The sequence below is a fragment of the Fukomys damarensis genome, unplaced genomic scaffold, assembly GCF_012274545.1.
Source record: "Fukomys damarensis isolate Sample0158 unplaced genomic scaffold, DMR_v1.0_HiC HiC_scaffold_16, whole genome shotgun sequence".
Lineage (NCBI taxonomy): Eukaryota > Metazoa > Chordata > Mammalia > Rodentia > Bathyergidae > Fukomys > Fukomys damarensis.
The window spans coordinates 40,045,114-40,055,579 of record NW_022900928.1 but is presented as its reverse complement, the minus strand read 5'-3'; the positions used below and the strand labels follow the sequence as shown (position 1 = coordinate 40,055,579).

At 40.3% G+C, this 10,466-nt stretch overlaps 1 protein-coding gene across 1 annotated transcript in view; it reads left to right on the top strand.

Annotated features, from left to right (window-relative positions):
• Positions 1 to 3,472: 3,472 nt before the first annotated feature.
• The window catches only part of Rab38 (RAB38, member RAS oncogene family), a 64,093-nt gene continuing 57,099 nt past the window's right edge, over positions 3,473 to 10,466 (top strand). The window contains exon 1 of the mRNA XM_010633723.2: positions 3,473 to 3,776. Within this exon, the coding sequence (XP_010632025.1) occupies positions 3,575 to 3,776 (202 nt within the window). The 5' untranslated portion in view covers positions 3,473 to 3,574. The remainder of the gene's footprint in view (positions 3,777 to 10,466) is intronic.

The following is a 10,466-nucleotide window of genomic DNA, read 5'->3' as shown; positions in this document are numbered from 1 at the left end:
TCACTTCCTGGCAACTTTTGCATTCCTGAATTGACACTGGTTGTAACTCCCATTACAAGTTAGCACAAGTTTTGGACAAGCCCAGTGGATGAAAGGAGAGCTCTTTGAAAATAACAGAGAAATGAGCTAAGCCTTAACTTAAAGGCACTGATTTAGGAGATTTTTTTTTCCCCCAAATGTCACTTCAGATGTAGATTTGAGATCTCTAACTTTCTGCTTCAGGAATGAGAATATTCTTTAGACAAACTGACTTGTTCCTGCTCTTTGGTGTAATTATTAATAACACCCCCTTTCACTCTCAAGAAGTTCAGTATGGATGATAAATAGTCACCTCTTTACAGCCTTTCTGCAGGATAAAAGCTCATCTATTTAACTATGTGTTCCTTGCATCAATCTAAGAAACATTAGTTTACCTTTCCTACAGTAAAGCCTTTGGGATCCTTTCTTGAATTCCCTTAAGTACTTCTTTGATGCAATAACTAAGAGCTCACATAAGCTAATGAATAACTCCTTGTGGCTCTCTTATTGGCCAAAGCAAATAAAGTAACTTTAGGGAGCTCACCCAGTTCAGCAACCTTGGGAGGGAAACACGAGGGAATGCCCTTTCTAGTTTATATTTGCAAAGCAATCTCCAATCACTTTAATTAGTTTTTCTACTTAGTAAGTGCAAACACACGTATCCACATTGGACAGCAAGAGAGGAGAGACTTTATAGATAGCTGATGCTGTGTGCTTTCTGAGATGCTACTCCTGGCTTGAATTCTGAGCATTCTGTGATCACACACTCTTCCTACAAATCTGAGTCATCTGCCTCTCTGAATTTCAGGAGAGGGTGTGCTGTGGTTTAGTATGTGAGGGTAATGAGATTGCTACATTGCAAGAGATCTTGGAGTTTGTCCAAGGTTCAGAATGGCTGCTGGGAGGGAGGATGAGCCACTTTTGGTACAGAGACCTGGAGCACCTTTTATAAAGATTTCACTGACCTGCTTGTCTAGGTAACTCAACAAGTCACTTTAGTCTACAGGATTAAAAAATATAAACAGAGTAATTTATTTCCACTGTGAACACCTATCACGAGACCTAAATGAATTACTATGGAAAGAAATGGCATATACTTCCTGTCCAGCTGGGAGCTTGCTCACTAGGGTTGGCCACTCTCCCTAACCATAATCTCCTGGTCTCTTGAGAGGCAATGAAACTGAAGCTTCAGGACTTCTTTCATGGCCCTAGACCTGATTTTTTATTTTTAATTTTGTATTCTTTTGCTTAAACAACCATCCATTTTATAATTTTTGTGTCCCAGAAAACCTGAATCATATCGTGTCTGTGCTGTACCATAAATCTAAGCATCTGATTTTTTCCAACATGCTCCTGATCACAAGGGGAGATGGTGAGGATGGTGAGGATGACTCAGCCTGTATCTGGTTTGGGGAAACAGGCTGAGGCCTGCGAAGAAGCTGGCTCAGGTTTAACACTGAGGGACAGCCCACACTGTGTCAAACTTCTCCCTCCTTGTTTCTATCACCATCAATCAGTTCCTTGCCTAGAACAAACTTTTTCAGCCTTATAGGACTGAGGTTTTACATGTTATTTTGTCATGATCCCTTATTTTTAAAGGCTAAAAATGGTTTAAGCATCTCTAGTTCCTGTATACTCCTCCCTATAAAGATACAGTGTTAGCTAATTCTCTAAACAAGTAGAATATCTGTCTCACGTGTTAGATGTAATCTCCTTGGTGTGTCCCTGTGTGGGTAGAAACCAATGAAACCAGCAAATAAGGGCTACCTATCCAAGCACCTGAAAACACAAACTAATGCAATTCTACACTTTCCCCCAGTGTCATCTAAAGTGAGATAAAACTGGAGAAGACAGTACTTGTCCACAGATTTAAAACATGTCCCTCATTTCACATTAGGAACTGCCATTAATTCAGCACCTACGATGGGCCTGGCATTTTATTATATATACATAGTAACTCTACTCCTTTCAATGACTGTATAATATCGATATTATTCTTCTCATTTCGTGGATGTAAACACAAGGGTTTTAGTGATTATGTAATGTGTCCAGGTCACACACCCTGTGCTTGTGAGGGTGTAGAGGCTGAAGGCAATAGTGAGCAAGGACAGAGGAAAACAGCAGAAAACCACAGACATGCCAAACCTTCCACTCGCCATTTCACACAGGTCTGAGTTTAAATCCTGGTTCTAATGCTTCCTGCCTCGTGTGGTTTTTGGAAGGCTGCTCTCAACCTTGGTTTTCTCATTTCTAAATTGAACAAAAATCTACTCCACAAGGCAATTGGAAAGATGGACAAGATCATGCATTCAGAGTTCCATTCCCAGCACCCAAAATAGCTTATTTTGGTTTGGAATGCTCATCCTCAGGACCTGCACGTACACCTTCTCACTTCCTTTAGGTTGTCACTGAATTGTCACCTTTTCAGTGAGACTTTCCCTGGCCACTCTTTCTAAAATGTCAACCCCATACCAAGTCCGCATATCCCCTTTTCTTCCTTATCTATACACGTTTAGGCCAGGAATCTTTGTCTCTGTTATTATTTTGTATTATCCCAAGCACAGAGAGTTGTGCATGGTGTGTGGTAGGCACTCAAAGTGTGTTGATTAAATAGATGAATTTTAAAAAATTCTTTAGCAGCTGAAAGACCTAGGTTTAATGTGTCTTTTCTTCAACAGCTATTTGACCCTGGGGGCATTATTTAACACATCTAGTCTTTGGTTTCCTCTGCTGCAAAATGAGAAGAGCAATATTATTTATTTTTAAGACTGTTGGGTGATTATGTGACATACGTATAAAACCACGGAAATATAACAAATGCTGCATAAGTGTTTGCTACTGATATTACTTATGATGTCTCTGGGTGCTGCTCAGAGCTTTTTGGATATTGAGAGGAAGCTCAGAGTTTTGGATGTTCTCACCATATGTAGCCCAGTCCTCTTTCTTCTTATTCAGTTAACAACTGAATAGGGGTGGGAGCGCTCAATGTTCCTATCTCAAAGCTGCTTGCCGAAGTCCGCAGGATAATTTCAGTGACAGAGGCCAGGTACTCAAATGACTTGCCCAAGGTCACTCAACTCAAATGTAGCGGCTGACAGGATGGAAGCACTGGCGCTGTGCTTTCTAATACTGCTGTCTCCACTGCTTTTCTAATCTTTCTTCAGTGTGTGTGTGTGGGGGGGCAGTCTCAGGGTATCTGGATTCAGTACTTTTGACACTCAGTTTTCTCACATGCAAAACAGTGTAAGTAAAATCCACACCTCACAGTTTCTTGGCCGGGATCAAAGGCGAGAAAATCTCTGGCGACTGTAGTGTAGGCGAACTCCTGAGCCCCTTAGTTTCTAGTCCGGCGGGCGTGCAGCTCCTGTCTCCACCCACCTCCAAAACCTCGAAGTAGGAAGGAGGATTAACCCCGGGGGAGGAGTTCCGCCTCGAGCCCCCGCCCCCCCTGCGCCGCCTCTCCCTGGCGCCCACACTTGTGCTCCGGGTATCTGTGCCGCGCCAAACCCAGGCTGCCCTTCCCGGCCAGGCACGGCACAGCGGGCCGGCCGCCAGGATGCAGGCCCCGCACAAGGAGCACCTGTACAAGCTGCTGGTGATCGGCGACCTGGGCGTGGGTAAGACCAGCATCATTAAGCGCTACGTGCACCAGAACTTTTCCTCACACTACCGGGCCACCATCGGCGTGGACTTCGCGCTTAAGGTGCTCCACTGGGACCCGGAGACTGTGGTGCGCCTGCAGCTCTGGGACATCGCAGGTGAGAGCTGCGGAAGGAGGGCGGGACGGGGCGGGGCGCGCAGCCGGTCTCCAGTCCTGCGTGAGATACAGTTGATCGCCAGGACTTCCCATCAGAAGAGCCTTAGCCCGCTGTTTTGGAAACTTGTTTCCCCAGAGAAGGGCGGGAGGAGCAGAGCTTTTCACTCCAGCCGAAACTTAAAAGAGCCTTCTCTGGCGCTTTGGGGCTATGGCTGTAGTTCTCTCACTTTCCTCTGGGATCTTCCGGGCCCGAGCAAGCCTCCTCGGGGACTCGGAGAATGTAGTTGTGTTCAGTTCTCAGTCTACTTGGTTTTGTGTACTACGAGTTGTGTTGATGACAGGCCTAGAGTGTCACACATGCTCTTAGTGCCTGAGTCCACAGAGGGGAGGCCCCTAGCCTTCTTTACAAGGGAAACTGGGGTAGTCTCAGGCTAGTTGAAGTTTGCCCGTCCTGAGTTTAACAGTATTCCAAATTTCACTGCCCTTTTTTTCTGCCCTTCAGTCAAGGGAGTCTGAGAGTGTTTGCTTTCTGTATACCACTGGCAAACTGTCACCCTCATCTGTAACTCTGTATCTCATTCTGTATCTTTCTATCTCTCTGGTTTTCTGTGATCTATGAAAAGGAAATTGTGTACACATTTTAAGACAGCTTCTGTGTAAGGGTCTATGACACTAGCCGTAAGATTTCTTGATGTAACTCTAAGCTGTCTTTGAGATTTAACTCTAAGCTGTCTTGGAAAATGAGTTTTTTGTTTTGTTTTGTTTTTTATTTCCTTTGACAACTTTCGAAATCACAATTTGACCCTGAAGTTTGTACCTGCAGTTAGGAACAGTCAAAAATGAGAGTGCGAAGTATCAGCTCAGACAGAGTCCTGGGCCTAAGGCTGTTTGCAACCTGGGCATTTCCAGCCTCTTATTACAAATCTGCCACTCACTAACCTGCTCAGTGTCTTTGGAAAAGTCCCTTCAGCTAAGCTGAATTCCTGTTAAGTGGAAAGGGGTTAGACCACGATGGCCCAGAGCCTTCTGCTTAGATGTTTTAAAGTCCTCCAAGACTCTCCATGAACCACTTCAAACAGTCCTACTTCATCTCTCTCGAATGGTCTGTGGCTGTAGGAACCCTTCTTTATCAGAGCTGGATTCAGATTAGCCATTTTTTTTTCCCCAGGAAACAGGTACAATTCCTCTGGTACATTAGTCTGGAAACATTTTATCATGTCTTGAAGTGGGAACAAATGTGGAAAATTTTTGAAAGGGCATTTCTAGTCTGGGGACCCTAGACTAATCATGAGCCACCAAGTCTTATGATAAAGCTCTTGGCATGTGGACAGATTCATGCTTTTGGAGTCTTCAGCTGTTCTCACAGCACAAGGATTATCAGAGACCAGAAAGTATCATCAACCGGTGTCTGATTGGGCTTTTTGATCTAAAATATTTACTCTATGTCTATATAGTACTCTGTTGCTACGTTTTAGTGTCTAAGAACTCTTTTGGATGCATAAAAGTCTCTAGGAATTAGGTTTGGAAATAGCTTCCTGTTTCAAAAGGGAAGCACTTCTGTTTAAAATCTGAGTAACCCTGTAATCTCAGGGATGTTATACTTCTATTGGCTTCAATTTCCTTACCTAAATGGAGGATAAAACAGTACAGTGATTACAAGCTCAAATTCTAGAGTTGGACACCTCTGTCTGAATCTTATTTTATTCCATATGCTTAAAGGACATCTATAGAGTCTTGGAAAGTGAATTCTACAGGTGAGTGGTGTTCAGTGCCCTAGTAGTGCTCTCTTTTGCTCAATGGTAGGAAATCTTTCTTAGGAAACCATGAGTTCAAAAGCTTTGTGTGTTGAATTTGAGGTGGACAGAAAGCAAAGCTAGCTGGGTGGAAATGAGGCCATGTTGGGATAGGAGAGTGAAGCTTATGTGCTTCAGGCTGTATGAGGGCCCATAAGTTTATGAGTTCATTTGAAATCCAGCCACAACTGCCCACTCAGACTCTAGTTAGCTAAGTGTGCCTGATAATATTTTCAAGTCACAGCCTGTCTTATTCCTTTGTGCTCAATTTTGGTGTGTGTTCAGAAGGAGTAGATGATGGGCCTAGTTTTGGGAGGCTGGGATTGTCAACGAGACAGACAGGACTTGCTCTGGCCTGATAGAATACCAGACATACTAGCTAAATCTTTGCTTGGGTGCTTGGGTAGATTCTTTCTTTTGTTTTTATTATTATTATTATTATTTATTTATTTATTTATTTATTTATTTATTTATTTTTTGTAATAGGGATCAAGCTCAAGCCCTGCGCTTGTGCAGCAGAACCACTGAGCTAAATCCCTGGCTGCTTGGGTAGATTCTTCATAATCGTTTGGCTCAATGCTAAATAAGGTCTTATTTGTCCAGAAAATCCCTATGATATATATCTTATAGCCATTTTGATTGAGCAGTCTAATCCTGAAGGTCTCTCTTGCAGAAATATCTTTAGGGCTTGTAAGGCAAGGCAATGAATTCCACAAACATCTTAAGGGCCCTAGATCTTAGAACTCTGTAACAGAGGAGCAGCTGGGTCAGCTCTGTTATCAGAAGCTTTTGAGAGAGTCAGAGAAATGAAGTAACATTGCCTAAGGCCACCCAGCTCATAGTGGAAGGGCCAGATTTGACCCATTCTGTGACTTGGAATCAAGCTGTGGTGTTTGTGCCCACAGGCTGCTGAATGGCTGCCTGGCCTACACAGTTGGCCTATGGGAATAGAGTACCCTTTCCCTTTTTTAGTTGATAGGTTATCTATGCCTTCTCCTTGCTATTTCTAACTAATTTTTGGATATCAGTACCACTGTGTAGAAAATGGAAATGAATGAATGAAAATATATGAAAAGTTCATTCTTGGTTATGTGAATTCATCAGGTTCTTTTTTACATAGATTAATCAGGAAAAAAGTCATGGAAACTTCATTTGCAAGTCTCCAAATCTAGGTACAGTAGTTGCTCCATTATCATATTCATAGGCAACTATACAGTTTTAGTTAGAACTCTTGATGTGCTTTGGGACTCAGCTGCAGGAATTTGGACATTTTTGGTAATAGCACCTCACATTTCTAAACACTTACCATTATAATTGTCCAGGAATATTTCATTTTCCCAATGAAACAGATGATTATATACTAGTGCTAAAATTAAAATATGACAGTTGAATCCAGTTTCCAGGTTCCTAATAGCTTTGCTCTACTTCCCTCAAATTAAAATATAGTACTTCAGATATACTCTAGACATACTATAAATTATAGATACTTTGAAAGTGTAGCATTTGACAGCAGACAATCCACGAAGCCTTGCTAGATCTCAGGTGCCTCATCTACAAAATAGCAATTATTTTATTTTCCTGTGATGTCACATATTTTTTAAGATATTATCTCTTGCAGTCCCCATCATAGACTCACTGTGCCTGTGGTATAAGCAGTTCAGGTAATTCCACCTTCTTTACTTGTATGTCTTGTGACTTGCACAAGTCACTTATCTTCTTTGCTTTGGTTTCCTGTTTGTAAAATGGGTATAATAATAGAACCTGTGTACCCTAGATTTGTTAAAAGAATTAAATGAGTTAATTCATACAAAGTTGTGCCTGACGTGATAAATACTGAGCAAATGTTAGTCATTACTCTTGTTCTAATTGTCATAATTACAAATTACTTTTACATCCATTTTCCTGCTTGAAATTACCAGGGTCACTGAGAGTGTAGATAGAGAAGATGGAGTTAAATCTGTTTTTTATTAAGAAGATCAAGAATAAGAGAGGTAAGGAATTTGCCCAAGGGCTTGGACAAGCTTGTAATAGAAGAATAATCTCAAATGCTAGATAATAGGAGCATATATGAGAGACGACCCAGGTGTGTTGATCATCAGAAAATCAGAAAACCCAATACCAGATTTAATATAGTACAAAGCAAATTATGGTTGCAAATAATTTATTTGTTTTTGTTTTTGTTTGGTACCGGGGACTGAACTCTGGACCTTGGGTTTGCAAGGCAGGCAGCAGAACCACTGAGCTAAACCCCCAGCCCCATAAAAAGGATAGTTTTGTTTTGTTTTGGTTTGGTTTGTTTACCAGGGATTGAACCCGGGTCCTTGAGCTTGCGAGGCAGTTGGCAGCACCACTGAGCTAAATCCCCGGCCCTGCAAATAATTCAGTCACATTTCACTATGTAAAATTTTATTGCAGGTCCCTACTAAATATCAAATTCCTCTAATGACAAGATCTAATTCAGTAGAACACTGCTTCTGTATACAGTAGAGTACATCTATAGTAACTTTTCTACCAGCTTTGTCACAATAAAGCATAGGAGAACATTGTCTCATAGGCAGAGCAACAGGTTGAAAGTAGCCAAAACCCAGCTACATCAGGGACTGTGAAATTCATTTGGATCACAGTGGTAGGTTGTTTTACAGTTCGAAAAATGCTTTCAAGTTGTAAAGAAGGGTTTGGACTTTATAATCTCTTTAGAACCTATTACTAAAAATAATTCTCCAGTGAGTTTTATAAAATGGGTCTTAAACATCAAGGTTATAAATCTAGAAATGTAGAAAAAGCAACATTGACAACTAGTTGGTCAAACAAACAAAAAATTTAAAAAGACACTCATGTCAAGTCTGGGGCACTTTGCCTTACAGTTTATTGCCTCGTATCACTGTAGCCTAGCTAATGACAGATTTTCTAATTGCTGTGTGGAATCGCATATTATGTACTTATAGGCAAACAGGGTGTACTGCAGGCAAAAATGATGAAATTTTAAATTTGGACAAGAGAAATGGTGAAAGGCCTCAGCACTTCTCGCAGGACAATTGTTAGAATTTGTACCTAGGATATGTCCCATCATTAAGGTCTAGTTTTGATAGGAAAATAGGTAGTAGTTTCACCAAAAAATGCTAAGCCATTTGAGAAAAAGAGGGACTAAAAAGAAGTGCTTGTTATATGTGTGGTTGGTTTCTTCAATACACACATGTAATATATATTAAATACTTAGTATTTGATTCTTTGCTAGGTGAGGGGAAAACAAGGATAAATAATTGAGTATGACTTAAATATTGGTCTCAAGAAGTTTTACAGTTTAGCAGGCATGATGATATAAAAGCAAATAACCTATAACAATGAGTAAATTGTACTAATTTGGGTAAGTTCACAGTACTCCAGGAGGGTGGTCCGAAGAGGGGCCTATCTGTGCTACATCCTTCACCTATCAGCTTGAGACCAACCCTGAGGAAGGTGGAAAAAAACTTCGTAGCTAGTATTATATTTTCTGTGCTTGGCTTGTACCTAGCTCTCTGGTCTTACCAGAATTATTCCCTGAAAGTGGCTTATACTCACTCTATTTAGATGACTCAAAATTATGCTGATAAACTTGATTTTTCATAAACTTCAGACTCACAAGTCTCTTTTCTTGCTGGATATATTCTTTATAATATCTTTACATAATGATTGCTCAATAAAAGTGATTTGATATTCAGCAGCCACCAGGGTTGGTAATAGACTCATTGCATCCCTGACACATTTTTGAGAATAGTTGTCTTGATATAAGCTTAAAGGCTTTTCCCTCTCTCTTCTGATTATTCAGTATGGGAGATCCTTCAAAGCCCTTAAAGACCTTTTTATTTTTTTTTAATCTCTGACTCTGAGATGGACATTTTTTAGCATGAAATTTAAGGCTTTTTATGATGAAATCTCTGTTCTTTCTGCGAGTCTCATCTTTTACGCCTAGGATCATCTGTTATCTTAGTGTATTTACCTACCTTCTGCTTTATGCTATGATTCACACAGTTACCTTTGGACAAATCCATTTTCCTACTTCCTTAGATAACTGCTATGGATGCATCATCATGCTATCCATGACACGTCCTCCAGAGTGGCTCTCTCAAATCTATCTGACTGGGGAGACATCATTTTATTGTCTCCAACACGTTCTATGCTCATTCCACTTTAGAATCATCTACTAGTACATTGGAATTTCTTTTTCTTCCATACTTCCAATGTTTAGTTTTAACATAGTACTTGGCTCATAATAGATACTCCATGAGAATTGTTCAATGAAAAGTTTTTCACTCAAGTATTGCATCAGTGCCTTAATTTTAAGACATATCATTGATTTTTACATTTTCTTAAAAATAAACATTATTTGAACGAGAAAATAGATTCATTCATAGGAAAATGGATACATATTGAAGATATACTCCTAAGTGAAATAAATAAGTCACACATGTGTAAATACCGAAAAGTTTCTCTGGTGTGAATAATCTGCAATAATACATAAGATCCTAATAAGATTACTGTCATTTAGAAATGAGAAGAAAGGAGCTAAAGGTGTAGGGAAAGTGAGATGGGTAGGGGAAGGGTAAAAAGGTAAAAGGAAAAAATGTGAGATAATGAAATGATGGAAATAAAGTGTTTGTACATGGGGAGGGGAGGAGGGGGTGAAGGGAGGGCAGGGGTAAGGGGAAAAAAATGAGAATCAAGACTTGTCATGTAGAGGTACAAGATCCCAACAATGAATGTAACTGTACTGTATTATCCCTAAAATGTACCAATAAACTCAATTAAAGCTGAAAAAAAACATTATTTCAATATGTTCGTGATTGAAAGGTTTTGTAATTTTAGAAGCATATATATATATACATGTGTGTGTGTGTGTGTGTGTGTGTGTGTGTATATAT